This window comes from Archocentrus centrarchus, chromosome 16 (genome assembly GCF_007364275.1).
Source record: "Archocentrus centrarchus isolate MPI-CPG fArcCen1 chromosome 16, fArcCen1, whole genome shotgun sequence".
In the NCBI taxonomy this organism is placed as follows: Eukaryota; Metazoa; Chordata; class Actinopteri; order Cichliformes; family Cichlidae; genus Archocentrus; species Archocentrus centrarchus.
The window spans coordinates 21,198,552-21,218,825 of record NC_044361.1 but is presented as its reverse complement, the minus strand read 5'-3'; the positions used below and the strand labels follow the sequence as shown (position 1 = coordinate 21,218,825).

General features: G+C 38.4%; 3 protein-coding genes across 5 annotated transcripts; all 3 read right to left on the bottom strand.

Moving 5' to 3' along the window:
* Positions 1-1,825: 1,825 nt before the first annotated feature.
* On the bottom strand, positions 1,826-8,375 carry LOC115794580 (casein kinase II subunit alpha-like). Of its 3 annotated transcripts, none has more exons than XM_030750164.1 (15): positions 8,237-8,375; positions 7,426-7,517; positions 7,031-7,107; positions 6,705-6,833; positions 6,495-6,606; positions 6,288-6,389; positions 6,134-6,184; positions 5,967-6,026; positions 5,773-5,856; positions 5,566-5,676; positions 5,351-5,452; positions 3,818-3,918; positions 3,569-3,717; positions 3,377-3,466; positions 1,826-2,469 (listed from the first exon to the last, which is right to left on the bottom strand). In XM_030750164.1, the coding sequence occupies exons 4-15, from the start codon at positions 6,803-6,805 to the stop codon at positions 2,354-2,356; spliced, it is 1,179 nt and encodes a 392-aa protein (XP_030606024.1). In that variant the 5' UTR covers positions 6,806-6,833; positions 7,031-7,107; positions 7,426-7,517; positions 8,237-8,375; the 3' UTR covers positions 1,826-2,353. The 3 variants fall into 3 exon arrangements, with proteins under 3 accessions (XP_030606024.1, XP_030606025.1, XP_030606026.1); XM_030750165.1 differs by lacking the exon at positions 8,237-8,375 and adding an exon at positions 7,759-8,098 and having other exon boundaries at positions 2,331-2,469; XM_030750166.1 differs by lacking the exon at positions 8,237-8,375 and adding an exon at positions 7,763-8,098 and having other exon boundaries at positions 2,331-2,469.
* Positions 8,376-12,469: 4,094 nt separating this feature from the next.
* Positions 12,470-13,633, bottom strand: tyrobp (transmembrane immune signaling adaptor TYROBP). Its single transcript, XM_030750735.1, has 5 exons — positions 13,433-13,633; positions 13,299-13,319; positions 13,048-13,191; positions 12,880-12,947; positions 12,470-12,760 (listed from the first exon to the last, which is right to left on the bottom strand). The coding sequence occupies exons 1-5, from the start codon at positions 13,467-13,469 to the stop codon at positions 12,704-12,706; spliced, it is 327 nt and encodes a 108-aa protein (XP_030606595.1). The 5' UTR covers positions 13,470-13,633; the 3' UTR covers positions 12,470-12,703.
* A 2,199-nt stretch (positions 13,634-15,832) lies between these two features.
* On the bottom strand, positions 15,833-18,052 carry hcst (hematopoietic cell signal transducer). The gene is made up of 5 exons (XM_030750611.1): positions 17,967-18,052; positions 17,421-17,497; positions 17,245-17,265; positions 16,897-17,031; positions 15,833-16,694 (listed from the first exon to the last, which is right to left on the bottom strand). The coding sequence occupies exons 2-5, from the start codon at positions 17,470-17,472 to the stop codon at positions 16,651-16,653; spliced, it is 252 nt and encodes an 83-aa protein (XP_030606471.1). The 5' UTR covers positions 17,473-17,497; positions 17,967-18,052; the 3' UTR covers positions 15,833-16,650.
* Positions 18,053-20,274: the final 2,222 nt, after the last annotated feature.

The following is a 20,274-nucleotide window of genomic DNA, read 5'->3' as shown; positions in this document are numbered from 1 at the left end:
AAAAATTACGAGAGTAATTGATGAAAAGCTTGGTTGAATAAAAAAGTTTTCAACTGTTTTTTTAAAAGAAATGATGAAGTCAGCTAGGCGAAGTTTGAGGGGCATGTTGTTCCAGAGCTTGGGAGCTATAGCTTGAAAAGATCTGTCGCCTCTAGTCCTTAATCTTGTACGTGGATGTACAGCTGGCAAATCTGCAGCAACTGTGTGATGCTATTGTGTCAATATGGACCAAAATCTCTGAGGAATATTTCCAGCACCTTGTTGAATCTGTGCTACAAAGAATTAAGGCTGTTCTGAAGACAAAAGGGAGTTAAACCTGGTACTAGCAAGGTGTACCTAATGAAGTGGCCAGTGACTCACTGTCCACGATCTGGGCTGTGCATGCAGACAGTCTTTCACAAGTTTTGGACAGAATTGGAAGAAGAAAGGAAAAATCAGCATTCCAAAAAACAAATCTTAATTGCATACCATTAACAGTAAGGTAAATGTGAGTCGTATATAAATATATTATGACACGGGACAGTTTTACAAATATTCTTTAAGGCCAACTGCTCAGTAAATGTCAAATGCAGCTTGTAATAACTTTATTGTTGGTACATAGAAGTCCTGTGATTTTGTGGTTTTCAGGTCCAGGTGGACCTGCTGACTGGTAAAACCAGACATTTCCTGGCAGCCTGAGGATACTTTGAGCCTGTGGTGAAGTGTCAGTTTGACTAGTGACATAGTAACGAAGAGCGAGGTGACAGACCTCATCCATCAGTCTCAAGTCTATATGTTCCCTCCACACAGTCCAAGGTTTGTTGGCTTGCACCCCAAAGACGATGTGTGTGTGTGTGTGTGTGTGTATGGAGCCTCTCTTTGACCTCTGCGTACCTTATGTGTTCAGTTTGTAGACGCCAATATTTGCATTTGTAATGTGGACAGGTTTTCTCCCAGATGGACAAATATCAGCATTATGAGTGTCTATAAACAATACTGAAAAGAACTATATTTTAAAAAAAGAATACATCATGGTAATAACACACAAATCTTAAATTCTTTTAGTACACCTCCATTCAGTTGCCAAAAAAATATATATATTGCAGTATTTTTCTATAACAGATACCCAGAAAGTACGATTTAAGCTAATTCTTTTGGCCACAATAATGATATTGAAAATCAGATATTGTTACAGCCCTAAACACATGGGTTAGTCTACAAAATCAGCAGTCTGGTGGTTTTCATGAACAGAGCGACCTGTGATGGACTCAAAATCCCAGCTTGATTTATTGTTTCAGTCCATCCTTGCGCAAAGGCGAGGTCATCCTCAACAAGCTTCAACAGCTGTAGCTGGCTCTGAGGATGGTATTCACTGCTATATGACAAATGAAAAGAAAAGCATTGTAGAAGGGGTGTGTGATTACAGCTCTCACACACACACACACATCTACTTTGAACCCTTAAATTTTAAAGACAGGTCTAAATCTATTAGTCTATCTCAAGTAAACCCATTATTAGGTGCAAATATTCACTAATTTAAGGCAAAATTTCAGTGACTATTCTGTTTACATTCATTTATATATACCGACACGACCAGTCAGGTGTGCACATGTAAACGCAAAAACATGTAGTTCCTGCAAAACCCTGTTTAAATTGTTTATTTTTGAAGTTGTTTTCTGCAGGTGATGACCCCTCCCAACATAAAACAAAAAAGTTACAAAATTGTCTATAATCAAAATCATGTGTAAGAGACTTCATAAAAAACAAACATGAACACATACATACACATACAGAAGTGAAGTAACGTAAAATTGGCAAACTATTGACCCTGTGAAACTCAGCATTGGGTGCATGCAACCTGACAGTATCTGTAGAATATCTACAAAAAGTCCAATTAAAGAACGATAGCATCTAACAACTTCAAAACACCAACAACTCCTGCACATTACATTGTGTGCAACCAGCGAGCACTGTAAGGTGGGGCACGCCAGACTCCTGACTCTGTTTTGTGAAATCGTGTCAAAGGTTCACAGTGTAATACAGCAGGATCCCCGTCAAACAGTTTCAAGAGCAAGACTGTATATTTGAAACATACAAAATAAATTTTATTATCCATTCTCTTCATGTCTACATCTCATTAGGATTTCTAGACAATAGCATTGTCAAGTAACACACCCAAATTAATTTCTAGTAATTCTGACAGGTGCAACAATACATTTCTGTCAAGTCCAGGTGTCAAAATATAACTGAATGTGAAAATCAATTTAAATCTTCTTTGTTATTTTCAACATAAAAGGGGAGCCATGGCCCTGGGCCGTAGTGAGAGCTACGCAGGTCATGGCCCTGGGACACAAACACAGGTGAGGAAGTGGTTTCAGGGCTGGGCCCCGGTGGCTGCAGGGACTTGTGTGGCCAGAGTGTTGGGGGCAGGGATGACGGGTGATCCAGCAATGTTAGCCATAGGCTGCGAGGAGGACATTGAGGTGATGCCTAAGAGAAGGAGAAGGATTGTTAGTCATTAGGAAATGCACTACACATATAAAGGAGAAAGTGCATCACTAACAGGACTTTAACAATTGGCAGTATCTTACATCAATGAGTTACATCATTTGCAAGCAAAAATACTCATATTACATCTAAGCCAATTAGAATATGACAGGTGTTTTCACAACGTTCCAAAATTATGATTTACAATCACTGCTCATCTTTGTACACACGTATGCTGTTAAGTTGCTTCAGTTTGTCATTTTAAAAAGGAAAACACAATGAGGTGCCATCCTGACAAAAGCAACTGTTGCAAAGCACGCCTCAACAGCTGAAAGCAGCTGCAGCCGATATATTATCATGTGTCAACACCTGATGCAACCTGTGAGAAACATGACCACGTTAATAATCAGTTAATCACAACTCTAAGGGGCGACGCACTCTCTTTAACCCTTTAACAGCAGGCGATCGCTGCATGTTACCTGCCCTTACTTGCAGCTGATTAACGCTCAGCATACCACAGCTGAGACATCTGCTGACTGTGAATTACCGTGATTACGCGCCCGTTTGTCCTATCGGAAACATTCGGTTTCTGAAAGCTGAGAAATTGCGCTTCACACCCAACTTATGTTATTACTATAATTGTTTCCAGGAGTCTGTGAACGACGGCACTTTTGAAGTTAATGGGTGCGGTGGCAAGCCTGGTAAAAATAAAGGGTTAAACAACAGTGTATAACTTCTACTGCAGCCATTTTCAGGTGCTCATTTTAAAAGCCAAGAAAGTCACGCATCTAATTGACAGTCAAGGGACTAATTATAGATTTTTCATAAATGCTGTTTCTCTGAGAAAGGAACATTAAGACAGCAAGACTGTTGTCTGAAAAAGTGGGCTCCTCTGAGCAGGATTACTCACCGGCCATCATACTTGAGGAACTGACTGGAGTGGAGCTGGCAGCCATCCCTCCAGGAGTGGCCCCCCTTCCCTGATCTTTTACGATGGGATCTGAGGACAATTGTGGGTGTGAGCGACCAAGAAACAGCAAAACAGCGTGCTCCATTTTTGTAGAAGCCAATACACACAGGCAGTAAGTAAAAATAGACTTACAGAAGTAAGGATGATCCATGGCCTCTCTGGCCGTGAGGCGAGCTTGATGGTCATAACGCAGCAGTTTGTCAAGGAAGTCTAAAGCCTCTGTACTGACTAGGTGCTGGTTCTCACTGTGCACAAACCTCTCCCACCTTTTGCGGGAATGTCTAGAGGCAAAAAGTCAGACGTCAAGTGTGATTTAAGTCACTCATAAGACAAAACACTCAATGGATATTTTATTAGGGAACAAACAGCTGCGATTTTTACCTTCCCAGAATGTCATTGAACCGTGGATCCAGTTCAATGTTGTACTTGTCAATGTAGTCATACAGGTCCTCTGTGCCAAGTACTTTTGCAATTCGCACAAGCTGCCAGTACAAGAGAGAGAAAAAAAAGTTAGAAAAGCACACTAGGCATTTGTTTGATTATGGCGTGTATAGATAAAGTAGTATTGTGGGAGAGTACAGATACACCCTTTTTTTAAGAATGGGTACGTTTCATTTAATATCTTTACAGCTTCAGCTCATTTTGTTTTTTTAATTACATCAGACTATGCCTAAATGAACCAAACTGGAAAAAAAAAAATCTGATTATAGCAAACTTTCCATCATTTAAGAAGCAAAAGTTATTTTTATGTTCAGTGTAATACAATAATACATTTAAGCATTACAGGGCAGTTTGCCTGATGACTAAAAAACAAAAACGATCACACTGTAACAGATGGTTTCAAACTGAGCACAGTGTGGAAGCAGTACAATGTGAGGACTGCAAATAGAAAATGATAAAAATTAACAGTTGCTTTAGTGTATTTATAAAAACTCATTTCCGATAGCTATTTAACACAGTCAGAAGGGATTGAAGAACGTAAAAGCCCACATAGAAAAAAAACACAAATATAATTTAACCTTTACCTTGAGTCATTTTTATTAGCAAAGAACAAAGGTTTTTTTTTTAACAGTGCTTTACTTCACAGTGGGAAGACTACAGAGATGATTAACTGACTGTGGCATTAAATACAACAGTCACTTTTTCTTTAAATTAAGATATCAATACATTAATAAACATTAAAAGCTATGAATCATCCTTGTGTTCATTAAGCAGGTTTGAAATGCTACAGCTGTTTCAGAATGCAAGAACAATCAATATGAATCAGTTTTAGATCATCTGTTACTTGTTGTATTTTGAAATTGTAATTATAAAGAAATGAAATTCAATTAAGCTAGATTAATAATTACAACTAAACACTGAATTTTGTCTAGCTTTATTATTTATTTATTTTTTTTGCTATTTCCTAACAGGTGACCAAAACCCAGAAATGAACAAATAATAAAATGCTAAACTTTTACAAGGGAGTTTCAATAAAGGATCCCACAGGATTTGGTTAGAATAAGAGGATTTGATGATAGATTTAAATTTGATAGATTACTATCCAGTCTTCACCTTAGTCCTAGTGTAGATAAGGAAAACCCATAACATAACTTAAGTGTACAGGGATTAAAATGTGTCATGACGTACATTCTCAAGTCTGGTCAAACATGTCTTATACTCATTTTTTTTTTTAGTTCATATAATAAATCAAGCTGCCATAAAGTTAATAATAAAAACACCCTTAAGCAATAACTGTTGGTTTTCCACACAAGGTTACACTGACACCAGTGTCTGCAGTGAGAAATCTGGTGTGACCGTGTAAAAATAAAAACCTCATACCCCCCCAATAAAGAAACCAAACCAAAACAAAAAGTGCTCTATCAGCACACTGACAACACTACACTAAACTACAAAATACTTGGTTCTTCGTACCTGATCATAGTTGTCATGACCATGAAAGAAAGGTTCCTTCCTGAAGATCATGCTGGCGAGCATGCAACCCAAACTCCACATGTCCAAGCTGTAGTCATACATCTACAAATAATAGAAAGAGGAGCAATGGCTTGAACTGGCTTCTTGACTCAATTATATAGTGAAAACAGAAATTTGTTGCCTTTCCATGCAGGTAGTAATATGAGGAGCATCACCTGGTAGTCTACCAGAAGTTCAGGTCCTTTGAAGTACCTGGATGCCACTCTCACATTGTATTCTTGATTTGGATGGTAGAATTCAGCCAAACCCCAATCGATTAGACGGAGCTGAAGAAGAAGAACGAGTTTGGATGTGTTACAATAACTGTAATGAGCTTGTGCCAACGACAAATGATAAGAATCTGCAACATAACAATACAATACCTTTCTATGTTCGTGATCAATCATTACATTGTGTGGCTTGACGTCTCTGTGCATAATTCCCATACTGTGGCAGTAATCCAGAGCCTGCCATTTAAAAAGGAAAAACAAAAATGTTGATATTGATCTACAAGCTTGATCTAAGGTCTCAAAATTAAAACAGTCAATGCAAACCACACATATGACAAGCTGCTTACCTTTAAGATTTCATACATGTAGAACCGTATGTCAAAGTCGGACAGAGTTTGATACAATTGCTGTAAAAGATAAAATACATTTTATGGGTCATTTGGAAAAAACAAAACAAAACACAGTATGATTAGCATCTTTAAATATCTAAGCCATAAAAACACTACAACATTACCTTGAAGTCTGTGTTGTTGACATGTTCAAACACCAGAGCCGGGGTTCGTGACTAAAAGAAAAAGAAAATGTGCATTTTTATATATGTATAGAGCCTTTTATGTGTAAAAGCCTTGAACTATTTAAAAAAAAAAAAAAAAAAAAAAGAAAATTACCACAGGGTCCTTGACGATATCTAACAGTGAGATGATATTTGGACCACCCCTCAAATTCTCCAGGATCTTTATTTCTCTCTTGATTTTCTTTTTCTTGACAGGCTATGAACAGGGACAGGTCAGGTGAGGCTTATAAAATTTCAACTGAAGTGATAAACTCCTTTTTTAAGCTGAAAACCATCCACAATCAGCTGATAATCCCCTTACCTTCAGTATTTTGACGACCACCTTTTCATTGTTTGTGATGTTTATGGCTTCAAACACTTCACTATATTTGCCTCTCCCTAGTTTTCGGACTAGCTGATAGTCATCTTGGTTCCTAGAGAGGGGGAAAAAAAAAAGCCAGGGATAACAATGCTGAACAAGGCAAAACAAGACAAATACAACTAATGCCCCAACAATAACCCTTTGCCTTACCCCCATTCAACAACGTGGGACTCATAGTCCCAGTATTCCCGAGGTCTCTGTGTGTTTACATCAGGGTAAACTCGAGAGCGGCTTGGAACAGGGCCAGACATATTCTACAAAGAATCTTCTCTAGATCTCCTGAAACAAGACAGAAAAAGGACAAAAACATTATGAAATAAAGCTCTATTAGCTCACAGGGGCACAAATGGAGTGAAAAATAAATATTAATGATTAGTTAAGCATTTTGGGGTACCAATTTACCATGTCAGCTGTCATAGGCAGCCTTATATATGAAATTTGGGGCAAATATGGAAATGTGAGACAGTGCATGATACCTGGGAGGTTCCCTCCAGGACAATGGTGACAGATGAACTGAAACAGGGGCGGCTGAGATGCCTCTACGGTAATTAAGCTAAATGGACACACAGACAGATAAAAAAATTGTTCAAGACCATGACAGTCCAGTGCACTTGTTAAATATTACATAAACAAACTTTTTTTTTTTTTTTTAAAGTTTAAGACATATTTTAACTTCCTTACTGAATGGTAACCTGATTAAAAGTTTCAAAATAAAAATGCAAATATTCCTCACATGCTAAAGGAGCGCAGCAACAGGAACTCAAGTAAAACATTATCATGTTTAAATTAAAACAGACACGATTAAACAAAACTAAAGACAGCCCAGTGATTCTAGTGTGTGTAAATGTGGTGGCGTATAAAATGGAGAAACCTGAATGTTAAATGGGGGCATCCAACCAGTCTAATCAGGAGGTACAGGGTTCAATACAGTCATCACTGGGGGCTACACCAAGCCAGTATCTCCTGTTGAAACGGGGCAGAAATGTAGGTTAATTAAAATCAGTAGGGTCAATCAGGAAAACACGAGCAAAGTGTGTTAGCCGACGTGCGCCAAACACTACAGCTAACGTAATTAAGCTTGTACGAAATTTCTGAGTACACGGGAAACATCCAATCGACAAAAGATCTCTCTGCTACAAGACACGCGTTCAGCCGCAGCCAGTTTGCCCGCTTAACACTTTGATGAAAAGGAGAATGTACGTACAAACCTCCTGTGGCCCCAAGGCCTACAGTTGGAGCTAAGAGCTAGCCGGGCAGCTGGCTGGGATGCTAGTTAGCATTAGCTTCATCAACTGCAGAGTAAAAAAGCCGGGTAGAAAGTCACAACAAGCTCCCGACCACGCTACGAGACTGTAACGGGAAAAAAATGAATCAGTCCATATTAAATAGTAAAATGAGTCCCCGAGTATCCATTGTTAATGCTGAACTTAACAACAAGATTCGAAAACATCTATTTTCTAAAGCTAAAAAGTGCTAGGCTAGGAGGCTAGGGGAGTGAATAGCCTGCTTCACTGGCGAGGCAACTGGCTGACAACGCCTTGAAAAAACATCCTTTAAACACTGTGGTCGAACAGCACAATGGCGTCGCGGTTGTGTTATGTGTCCCTAGCTTTTTCTTATGTGTACAGCACCCGCGAATAGCTCCAAACCGACGAATATTTGCGATTAAATAACACGATTACCTCTCAGCGTTGTTGGGACGTCAATATGGCGATGCTCGAGATCAAGAGCTTAGTGCGAACAGCCTCTCCTGCAGGGGGCGCTCTCTCTTTTCTTTTTCACAGTGGCTCACTTTGCCACCAACAGGTCTCGTTAGAGGAGAAAACTTTGATCCGCCTGTCTCTGTAGTTAAGTTATTTTAGTTTATGGAAACCCCACCCCAAACTCACTACTCAAATCCACAAACATTCCATGGTTTAACCCTTGTATATTGCTTGGGTCAAAATGGACCCTTTTTAGCATTTAACAGCAGTAAAAGTACTCTAAATGCCATTCTTTTAAGTCTGAGATTTGATGACCCAAAATACAAAAATCAATGCTGTTCCAGGCCATATCTACTGAGATGGATTTTAGATCCAGCAGTGTACATCAAATCAAGGAAAATTGTGGTTTTAGGGAATCTTGAAAATGTGAAATAGTCAAGTCCATGTCTATGTGTATTTTTTTTATGGGATAAGGGTGACAGAGTTTAAGGGGGGCCTTGAGACTGTCATGAGAACTGTCCGTGTTTTCACCACATTTGCCCATATTCCTGCAGACACTGTTTGGGGGAATCTCCAAACAGAATAACAGTAAAACAGCAAAGGTTTGATCATGTATGGAGGTCAGAGGGTGCCTTGACAGAGGCACGGGATCTTAAATGGGGTGGCACAGTGGTGGAGTGATTAGCACCGTTGCTTCAGAGCAAGAAGGATCTTGGTTCAAATGCTTGCGAGGGTCTTTCTGTGTGGCGTTTGCATGTTTGACCTGCTTGCGAGTGGGTTTCCTCTGGGTATGCTAGTTTCCTCCCAGTCCGAAGACATGCAAGTCAGGTTAATTGTGTTAGTAATGCTAAATTTGCCATGGATGTGAGGAAGGTAAAGCACAGAGAATAAAGTGCTGTATGTGTGAATGTGTAGTTAAAGTGCAACATAGTTTGAATCTCTTTGAGTGGGCAGTCAGAACAGAAGAGTGTCATATAAATGTGAGTACATTATGTGGTGTCCATCTGTTGGTGCTTGCACGTAGCACCTAATACAAATACATTCTCCCTGCTCTCTGAAGCATTATTTAAGGATTAATCAGCCATTTATTAACGTCAGAAAGGCTATTTATACATTCTAAACAGATCTGCAGTTCAACATTTGTTGTAGACACTTATTATGAGGAAATTCATGGTCTGGGTTAAAACTGTCCTGGATCATACTCTGAAGGCATAGAATATGAACAATCTGTAAGAGCTAAATGTGATTTACATTTTCATACTTTTAAAATCATTGTGGTAGTACTGCAGAACCATAGAAAGGAGGGACACACACAAGATCACAAACTAAATAGATTCACCTGCAATCTTGCACTGTTTAAGACATTTCTATGAGAAGCCATTTCTGTGATGTTCAGTAAGACCTGTTTTTAATGGAAGCATTATAGGGCCACAGTAAGTAAACGGACAATGGTGAAATAGTGACAAAACAATACATGTTCTGTGGCAGGGTTTTAGCCATGGCGTAGCCATAGGGGGATTTCTGTGAAGCAACCCACCACCTGTAATCAGTGCATAAATGAGGGGAAGACTAATGGCTTTTGTGAATGTTAAGAACGATTGTTGTCATACTGAACTGAAATGAATAGGCCTTTGTGAACTTATCAGAGCCTGTAGCCTAATTGTTGCTCCTCTGCATGCAATTCACGCACTACTCAACACAAAGAAATAGTCTTTGACTAAAACTCAATTTGATCCATCTTGTGAGAATCTATAATTAACCGGGGCAAGACCTACTAAAGGTCACAAATCAGGATAAAGTGGCAGCACATAAAAGCCTAACTGCGCTCTTACTGACAAACAGCGGACAGAGCCAGGAACCAAAGTCTACAATGAAGATGTAAGTTTAGATTTGATTTGCCTGCACATGCATTTATAATGAAAAGCTTGAATAATTTGTTGCTTTATTTGTTTCAGCCTCTCGTGTTGCCTGCTCCTGCTTCCGTTTGCAGATATGGTGGTAGCAGCCTCTATCAAAGGTACTCCCATCTTAAAAGGGAATAAATCATCACTTGATGTTTAGGACACAGTTACTTTTGGATTCGAAATTTACATTTATGATTTATTTAGCAGGGCAAGCCCAAAAGGAAAGTGTGTTAAGCTTTCTACATGGTAAGATTTATTAATTAAGCTATTTTTTGTGTGTGTTGCTGTGTTTGCAAAACAATGCTCGTACTGCAGTTTGAAATGATCACAAAATTTGTTCATTACAAAATTTATAGATGCACTAACAGCAGCTACTGAAAGGACCACACCTGCAGCTGTCACAGGTCAGTGATTTCAAATGCAGCTTTCAGATATTCTCAGATCCTCAAATTACTTTTGGTTCCCGATAAAAAATAATTAGGAGAGCATAAGAGAGAACAGAAACATTTCATTGTTTACTTTTACTTGTTTGATGCAGCACCAAGGAACCCTGTATGTAGCCCTGTGAATGAGCGAGATTCTGAAGGTACATTTTTTGTGTTTTTGTGTCATTTTTAAAGAGTACATAAAAGCACTGAAGTATGGTGTGTTATCATTAAAAAAACAAACGCAAACGGACCCCCCAAAAAAAACATAATTACTATAGATTTTCTTTAAATAGCAACTCATTCACAGATATGTCGGATGCCAAATCTACAGAGAGTTCTGAGACCAACAGATGTGCAGGTAGGTGGACAATTTGGATGTCATGCAAATTAAAAAAAAAAAAAATGCATCAAAGATATATTTTTTATATTTCAGAACCCGTGGTGTTTGACAAAAATGAAGATGAAAGCAGAGGTGCAGTACTGTAAATCTAAATTATTAGCTGAATGAACCAAAATGTCTGTAACAGTGCAGAGAGTGTGTCAATGCAGATGGTACAGCAACAACTTCCATTCTTTCCAGATGAATCCAAAGACCTTGACAGCAATGAGATCACATTTCCTAAAGTTGTGGCAAAAAATGAGGCTCCATCAAAGGAGACAACAAGAGTGGACAAAGATGGTATGACAGTGATGGATATGACCAGCAAGCTGGTTCAGTACCATGGGAGCAGAGAGCATGGTGGGATTTCAGGAGACAGCAAAGCAAGCAGAGATCAGACAGATCTTAACAGTGAAGAAGGAGTGATAGCAAAGGCTCAGGAAGGTGTCCGTCAAAGCACCAGTCTCCAAAGGTGGGCAAGACCAGGAAGAGTTGATGGAATGAATGGTATGTTGGTCCATGGCCAAAGCAGAGAAATTCCAGACCGGGATAGTTTGGAGGACAACAACGACAGCCTGGCTGCAGCAGGCAGTAATAAACAAACAGACTATGATGGTAAGACCATATTCGGTATTACGTACTTCCAGGAATTATGCTGTGGGAAATAAAAGTCTACACAATTTTTAATATTCCCACAGAAACCAGAGAATATGTGAGCTCTGAAACGTATCCAGTCGGTAAGAACATGTTTTTCTTTTGATGTTGATTGCATACAGTGACTGTTTCCAGAAGGATGAATCGGTTTCTGTGATCCTATCTTTCATGTGTTTTAGCCCCACCAGAGCGCAGGCCCAGCAGCTTGTCTGCTCCATCCAAGAGCCTTGCTGCTTGATGATCATATGGAGGTCTGTTTCCACTACATCTAATCCCATTTAAAGTATATCTCTAAACAGCCAACCTGACTCAGAAAACCACTCATTCCATACTGCCCTATTTAATTCCTCACACTTCATTCATATAATATGAATCAGTTTTCTATATCTGACTTTTCTTTCACATGCTCAGATTGCAGGTTTAATATTATTTTTCCTCTCTATTTTCAGATTACATTTCTTCCTTATGAATCATGGGTCACTGTCTGTTGACTCAGGAGAGTCAGCTCAAGACACTTTGCTTCCACATATGGATGTTACTGGGACTTTTCCATCCAAATTTAGATTTTCTACACATATTTTTGTTCGCTGATCAAACAAACAAATGTAAGAAATAAAGATGTTTTGATTGAACCTGTGTTGGGTGTTAATATAAGTTGATTTAGCAATATTCTGCTGCAGTGTAGGTTTGAGAAATGCTAGAAAAATAAATGATCATCAATTAAATTGTAAATGAAGAGAAGCAACGACTTTTGGGTACCTAACTGAATCTGCTTGAGCCAAAAAACAAAAGGTTTTAAAATGTAAGTTTAATTTCTAATTAGTTAAATACAAATACATACTGTAAGACATCTTAAGACTGACAAAAAACAAAAGCAAAACAAAAATGTGATGCAGCAAACATTACATTCATTGCCACACAGTACACTGAATAAAACATAAATCAATCAGTGCAAAATAAACACATTGTGCCTATAATGCTGTGGGAGCATAAGTGGCAAAGCGGGATCATAGTTTACATAAAATGGAGCTAATTACAAACAGGACACTGTCAGCATTTTTACACTTTTCATGTTATTCATTCATTTCCTAAAGTGCCGAAGTTCACTGTACACATCTGATTGGACTCCATGTAACTCCTATAAAAAAGTCAAAGCAGTGCATCATTGTACCGTAATACATATAATCTATATTATGTGTATTATTTTATTTTAGGTGTGTTTTTAGTTATTTATTTTGTAAACAGTCTGTGCTTTACCTGATATGGTGATTCTGTGACCTCTGTTGCCATTTTCTTTGAAACTGATGATGACACGCTTCTTTTGCCTGTTAGCAGTTTTAAAAGTGTCAGGTTAATGCCCATTCGCCATAACAGCACGAGACCAGCACAGAAGCTTCCAGCAGTGCACACAAACACAGTGCTCACCGTTATGTGAGTCCCATTCCCTCCTTCTCCTTTGGTGAGTTGCAAAGCAAAACACAGAAATAGTGATGAAGATGGTCAAGATGATATCAGAGGCAATAATGCCTATTACAGATCCCATGTTTATCAGGTAACAGGAACCACATTCTGTTAAAAAAAAAAAACAAACAAAAAAAAAAAACATACATATGATTGAAATACAAAACCAAAACACACATTACACAGGAGCAAAAAAGCTTAGGAATGCTAGATACCTTGCTGTCCTTCTGGGGAGCCTGTGAAACAAAGAATAAATGAACCTCACGTTATAAAAAGAATCGTGAGTACGCCTGCGTTCATTTACTACCACTGCTAGAATTGTTCAAAACCAAAACCATATAGCACTCACCAAACAACGAACCCACAATACAGAGAGCGTTAGACATCTTCTTAAGTTGCTGGTTTCTGGTCTGAGAGGAAATGATACATTGAGGCTCAGAGCCACGAGTCCTTCTGTTCTCTTTCAGGCTGCTATGTTTTCATACCCATAAACGAAGTGTGGAAAGGTAGGAGGGTTTTCAGATGATGGACTGGCCACAAGCAGTGAGGTGATGGGAGGTCGCCATATGCACTTACATGTGATAACAGGAAGAGGAGTGAGTCCACTGAGAAAAGAGGAAGCTGGTGTTCCTGTTTTGTCTTTTTTTTATGTCACATTCTTGTAAATGTGGGAATGCCGCTTTATAAAAATGTATTTTTCAGGATTCATGCCTTCTTTTTGACTTTTTTTAGCAATGTTTTTGGTAAAAATTCAGAGTTAGGCAAAGATAAAGAGCTGTGTTAGGTCAGTTTCATTACACCTTCAGTTTCTGCTGAAATATGTGCGATGGTATCTGTGTAGAGCGTTTCCACATGACCTGTGGTTTAGTGCAGGCGGTTGGCCACAGTCACAGCTACCTAGTCTCTGAGCCACTGTTTAACCACCGGTTTATCTATAACTGTGCTGTGCTGTCAGCAAAATGAAAGTTTCACTGTTTTTGTCATGAAGATACTCACATTTGATCATTTTCAAATATCAATAAACAAGAAAATGATTCAAATGTTAAATATGTAAAAAGCAGCAAATCCAGTCTTGTGAAAAAGAATGTAGACCTTTACTGCTTCCATAGAAATTAAAAGGGTTAGTTGCAGCCAGGTGCTGCTAATTAAATATGCTTGATTAAATGATCATCAGCAAGACTGAACAAATATGATTTGTTTGCATGGATTGCCAGGAAATCTCTTCCCTCTAAAAAGAACATGACAGCACAGCTTAGGTTTGCAATGTTGCCTCTGAACAAACAAGATTTCTGGAGCAATGTCCTTTGAACAGGTAAGACCAAAGTGAAGATGTTTGACCATAATGCACAGCAAGGTGTTTGGTGAAAATCAAACACAGCATATCGGCAGAAACACCTCCTGCCAGCTATCAAGCTCGGTGGTGGTGGGGTGATGAGTTGGCCTTGGACCTGGGCAGCATGCGACTATGAACCCCTCTGTATACCAAGGTGTTCTAGAGTCAAATGTGAGGCCATCTGTCCAACAGCTACAGCTCAGTCCAAAGTGGGTAATGCAAAAGGACAGTGATCCAAAGCACAGCAGAAAATTTTACAACAGAATGGCTGAAAAAGAAAAGAATCAATGACCCAGTCAAACTCCAGACCTCAGCCTCACTGAAATGCTGTGGTGGGACCTTAAGATAGCTGTGCATGGACAAATCCCTGCAAAACTCAATGAACTGAAGCAACACTGTAAAGAAGAGTGGGTCATTCCTTCACAACCATGTGAGACACTGACAAAGTTAAACAGAAAATAAGTACTTCAAGTTACTGACTGCACATACACACAGTATGTATACTGTACATCTATGTACACGTACACAACAGCAACAACAGTGAATGATCTTTGTTCATGTAGCTTTACTGTAGTGATTTGCACATTTGCCTAATAAGCAAAAGAGCTCCAGTTTGACTTGGAGGAGACAGGAAAGGCATCTGGTGTAAAGATCTGCCAAATCAAATATGTGGGGCCATCCACTGTGGCCACGCTTTATGAGCCTGAAAGGAAGAGGCTTTATGCATCAGTTTCAATAGCAAATCACCTTATTATTTATTAAATTCTATGGGAGGAACCAGAAGGCCCAGTAATATAATGAAAAAAAATCTGAAAAATCAGTGTGTATGAATGTTAAAATAAGACCTATGTTTTGTTTTGTTTTTTCACTTTTTTGTGTAAATAGGTTGCAAACAAAATTGGAGCATTTCAACTACATTCTGATCACTGCTAATAAAGAATCCTTGATGTTTTGTATTTAATTTTACTTTATAGATAAAAAAAAATTAATGAAATAATTACATTGTAAAAATGTTCGCTTTTTAAAATGGATTAAATTAAATATGTCTGATGTCTTGCTAGGTGAGTATATTTGCTGGATTTCGCAAAAAGGTCAGCTGTAAAAGTTGGTGGTGTCCACAAAACTGAGAAAGTAAATGACTCGCAAGTAAAAGAGGTATACAGAGGTATAGATCAGACACAGAGCACAGAGATATGAAATGGCTTTGGTCAGCATGTTTTTCTGTATTTGCTGGAGAGGATAAAGTAGAGCAATTTTAACCACAGCGGCCTCAACAAACAGCAGAACCATGCCCCAATCTAATCAGGTCTCCTGGTCACAAATTTTAAATGTCAGGTAAGTACAGAAAGATAAAATAGATAAAAAGAAGAAGAAAGCAGGAAGAAAATGAAAAATTGACAAAACAAAACAAAAAACTGACACCAAAGTGTTTGTTTTATTAATGTACTGAAGCTGAAACGTACATTTTCATAACATAACGTTTTATACACAGTCAAATGGGTAGTTTGACAGGGTTTATGGATTATAAAACAACAACAACCATTAGATCTGTGCTTTGGTTCATATATTTCTAGCACTTTATAATATAAATATTTACATAACATCTCCAGGTCCTGGTCAATTAAGTGATCAATTCATTTTGCTACCAATATCCAACTGCAGAGGGTGCTGCATTGTTCAGTTACATTCAATGTCAAAATTGCATGTGGTTAACATTAAAATACACTGCTCAAAAATGTTAAGGAAACACTTAAATCACACATCCAGTCTTGATAAAGGAAATATTCAAGTTAAAAACCTTTACAGAGACTGTGTAATTTGTTGTGACCAAAATGCTATATGGTACAGTAGTCAGTGGAAATCAAAATTATCAGTACTTTGTGGGCTGATTAGGGCAAAATCATGCCAAAAAAAATTTCTCTAGTCTCTAGGAAACAAACTGATGCACATCTTATTCAATTTTGTAATATATTTAAAATCATAGTCCACATTGACGAAATCCTGTTTACGGGATTCTAACAGTTACTGTTAACAGGAACTACCAGACTTGTCTACTGTGAGCCTCATAAGCCAAGCAGAAATGTAAAATGTGCAAAACAATGTGCTTATGTTTATTAAAAAAAGTAACAATTAATGATATTTTTCTATTCTTAGTTTTCAAACAGGATTTAAAAAAAAAGTGAACACAGTTTTATACAAGAGTTGAAAGTGTTTTCGTGCAGGGCACCATCCTTTCAGTTTTTGCAGTTGGCTCGGACATTCATGTACACTTTGTTAGCTGTGAAGAAATCAGACAGCACAAGGGAGAAAACCTATTAGCTGAAAATACACGCACATAACGCTAAAGGCACGTATACCAGAATAGGTCAGTGTGTATAGTAATAATATAGAGATACTCTTATACACGAGCATTAAAGAAAAGCAGTTTGTGTCTCCAGCGCAGTGTGACTCACAATAAATAAAACAAACACTGATCTTACCATTATCAATCTTCTGACGCCGAAAACTGGCACATCGGTAGGTGACGATGACAATAATAAGGGTCAGCAACACATCTGCACAGATAATGCCTGCTATAGTTCCTGGCTCAATCCTATAGCAAGACACTGTGCTGTCTGACAAGTACAAAAGGTGACAAACAGTCAGAAATGAAGTGGGAAGAAAAAAAAAAACCCAAGACATGTAAGGAAAATCTGAGTCATCAGGCCTGGTTGTCTAGTTCTACAGTTCCTTTGTCATTTCTTTTTTCTTTTTTTTTTTAAACATTACATTTAATAAATAATGCATTCATGAAGTTGACACATGATCTTTTTTTTTTATGTACTTACCAGTGAGAGCCACAGTCAGGTCTTAAAGAAAGAGAAAACAAAGAAGAATATTTGAGTTACTGCAACAAGTTTCCGCCATGCACAACAGTTTGTGGTTTTACTTTCCTGTGTAAGACCACCTTCATTTTGAGTGTGTGTGCAAAAAGAAAATAGAGAGGCTATTAAATCCTTCTTACTGAAAAGAACAAATAGGAGAGTGGTGAAGAATTTGTTATATGCCATTGCCATGGAGGTCAGCTCAGTTATGCTGTATCTGAAAGACAAAGAGACCAAATATCGTCTTGTGTTACATTTTCTAGAAGTGTAGAACATATAGGTTGTGTTACAGTTTCTGTCCTTTGAATCTGAATCCATTTTAATTTCAGCATTAAGAATAATCGAAAATTGTAGCCTTGACCATTTTCTGACACACGCTTATCGCAATGAGTCATAAAGGACTGTGTGGGTATTTTTTAAATATTTTTTTAAAAGACAGAGCTGAAAACACAAAACAGAAAATCCACAAAATGTTACATTTTACATTTCCTCTAAAATCATTCCAAATATCACAAATAAAAAGATGTAGCACAGGCAACTCGTTTCATATAGAAAGTTTTCTATTCACAGTTGTATAAAACCAACCTTTCCTCAGATAATCTAGCTGAATAAAACTGAAAAAAACAGATTAAATATTTAAAAAAACTGGGATGAAGAAGAAGTAATTGGGAGTCCAAAACTCATACCTGCTCTGGTTGGGCTGATCTGCCTTCTGCAGTGCAAATAATGAAGTGGCCTCCTGTTGCCTTTCTCCTCTGACATCGCTGACGTCAAACTTTCTAACTTCCTTTTGGTGGGCTGAAGCACTGCCTGTACACTTGTCTATACTGCGCAGACTGATATTTTCATAATTGCTTATTTTATTTAATGACAATTCTGAGACAGTGAATTTGTATATAATGGAGTGCAACACTATTTCCCCCAAAAAAGATAATGTCTCTAATGCTGAAAGTGAGAAAGCGCAGCTGAACAGTCAGACTTATTAACCTTGCCGTGCTGTTTGCTGTTGTTATGAGTGCAGAATGTAGGTTTGCCCACAATGTTGCTCACAGTGGGGAAGTCATACCGCATCTTTCAGGCCTGTCTGGTGAGTGATCACACTGACAGAAAGTGTGGGTTGTTAAATGTCACCGCTGCTGGCTCATAATGTAACTGTTGACTCTTCTGACTCCTAATGTCCAGGCATCATGAAAATAAAACTATTTAGCTAAAGAAAAGATGTGTATTACCTAATATGCAGATAAACATAAAATTTTATTGTGGGATTAACTTGAATAAATAAACTGTAATTTCACTGATTGAATTCTTCTTGTGACTCAGAATTTGAGTTTTTAAAAAACTCATTTTTATATTTTATCCTAAGGTTACCAAGAAAAGCAATATTTTAATCAGTGTCATTTTATTATGTGCCTTTTAAAAAAACTTTTGGTAAAAGTCAGCGTCAGTGCATGGCCTCCTGCTGGTCTATGTGTACAACAGCAGAGGGAGCTGCAAGTCTTCTCATAGACAGACAAGCCCAGAAAGAACAGGAACATCTGTTAAAGTATTCCCTAACAAACAAGCAGATAAGATAAAAGGAAAATTAAAACCGCAAGCGGTGATATCGGGCCCTCGCACTCCCCGCGCGTCGACCCGTGGCGCTCGTCGACCCGTGCCGCACTCGGAGGTCTTGTGATCGTGATGGTGTACAGAAGGTCTCTAGAAAGTTGAATTCTTTTATAGGAAAAGATATCTTTTGCTCTCGGCATAGACGCAATGGAATATTTGGGGGTGTGGTCACGGCTCCAGCATGCAAAATAGGGCATGGGTCTGATTGACTGTTTTGATCAGGATGATGTCAAGAATGTTGAAACACATTTTCATACATTTCCGAGAAACTAAGTTTGTGGATGCTATACAAAATTTCATTTGCTTCTGTAGGGGGCGCTCTTGCAGCTATAGCCTTGAATCCACAGTTCTGGGTTCAGAGTGGCTGTGTACATGAGTGATTACATTTTCAGGCAGACTGGGCAAAGCATGTACGAACACGTGCCCAAACAATTTTGGTTGTGATTGAGAAAAATGAAGGCCAAATTCAATGGCCTGGTGTGACAACACCGTTTAATATTTTGTCAAGATTTCCACAATATTTGTTGGGCTCCTTGTCTAGATGATGTGGAGCAAATTTGGTCTCACTGTGTAAAATGCCCTAGGAGGAGTTCATTCAAATAGCAGGCCTGAAAATGGCAAAAATTGACACCTTCAATTGAAGATGGCGGACTTCCTGTAGGGTTGAGAGTATGGGTCCAAGAGACTTTTTTGTACGTCTTAGGATGTTACATGAGTGTGCACAATTTCAGAGCTGTAGATAAAATGTAGCTCTGGGGCTAGCTAAAAAACCTGCTATTTTATGATATTTCAAGCTCCCACTAGGTGGCGCTGTAACGTTTATGGACTTTATGCATATCAATGTGTTCAGGGCAGGAGGCTTATTAAACTGATGAGGATTTTGTAAGGAATGGTGAAAGATATTTTCATGTATTTCAGAGCAAACCTAATTCTGTGGACGGTCATACAAATTTTCATTTGCTTCTGTAGGGGGCTCTATTGCACCTAGAGTCTTGAATCTGTAGTTATGGATTTAGGCTGGGTGTGTAAAGGAGTGATTAAATTTTCGGGCTGATCAGACAAAGCATGTGCGAACAAGTGCACAAACAATTTTGGTGGTGAGGGAGAAAAATGAAGGCCAAATTCAATGGCCTGGTGTGAAAACACCGTTTAATTTAATTTCAAGATTTCCACAATATTTGATGGGCTCCTTGTCTAGATGATGTGGAGCAAATTTGGTCTCACTGTGTAAAATGCCCTAGGAGGAGTTTGTTCAAATACCAGGCATGGAAATGGCAAAAATTGACACTTTCAATTGAAGATGGCCGACTTCCTGTAGGGTTTCGGGTATGGGTCCAAGAGACTTTTTTGTACGTCTTAGGATGTTACATGAGTCTACAAAATTTC

Bases quoted from the DNA above. Each gene is read 5' to 3' on its own strand.
- hcst (XM_030750611.1), bottom strand. From the start codon at position 17,472: ATGGCAATGGCATATAACAAATTCTTCACCACTCTCCTATTTGTTCTT. The intron at 17,032-17,244 runs GTAAGTACATAA...TGTACTTGTCAG, and splicing joins CCTGACTGTGGCTCTCACTG to ACAGCACAGTGTCTTGCTAT. The intron at 16,695-16,896 runs GTAAGATCAGTG...ATTTCTTCACAG, and splicing joins GCGTCAGAAGATTGATAATG to CTAACAAAGTGTACATGAAT.
- tyrobp (XM_030750735.1), bottom strand. From the start codon at position 13,469: ATGTCTAACGCTCTCTGTATTGTGGGTTCGTTGTTTG. The intron at 13,320-13,432 runs GTGAGTGCTATA...TTTGTTTCACAG, and splicing joins TATTGTGGGTTCGTTGTTTG to GCTCCCCAGAAGGACAGCAA. The intron at 13,192-13,298 runs GTATCTAGCATT...TTTTTTTAACAG, and splicing joins CTCCCCAGAAGGACAGCAAG to AATGTGGTTCCTGTTACCTG.
- LOC115794580 (XM_030750164.1), bottom strand. From the start codon at position 6,805: ATGTCTGGCCCTGTTCCAAGCCGCTCTCGAGTTTACCCTGATGTAAAC. The intron at 3,718-3,817 runs GTAAAAATCGCA...TTTTGCCTCTAG, and splicing joins TTCAATGACATTCTGGGAAG to ACATTCCCGCAAAAGGTGGG. The intron at 2,470-3,376 runs GTGAGTAATCCT...TCCTTCTCTTAG, and splicing joins TTCCTCAAGTATGATGGCCG to GCATCACCTCAATGTCCTCC.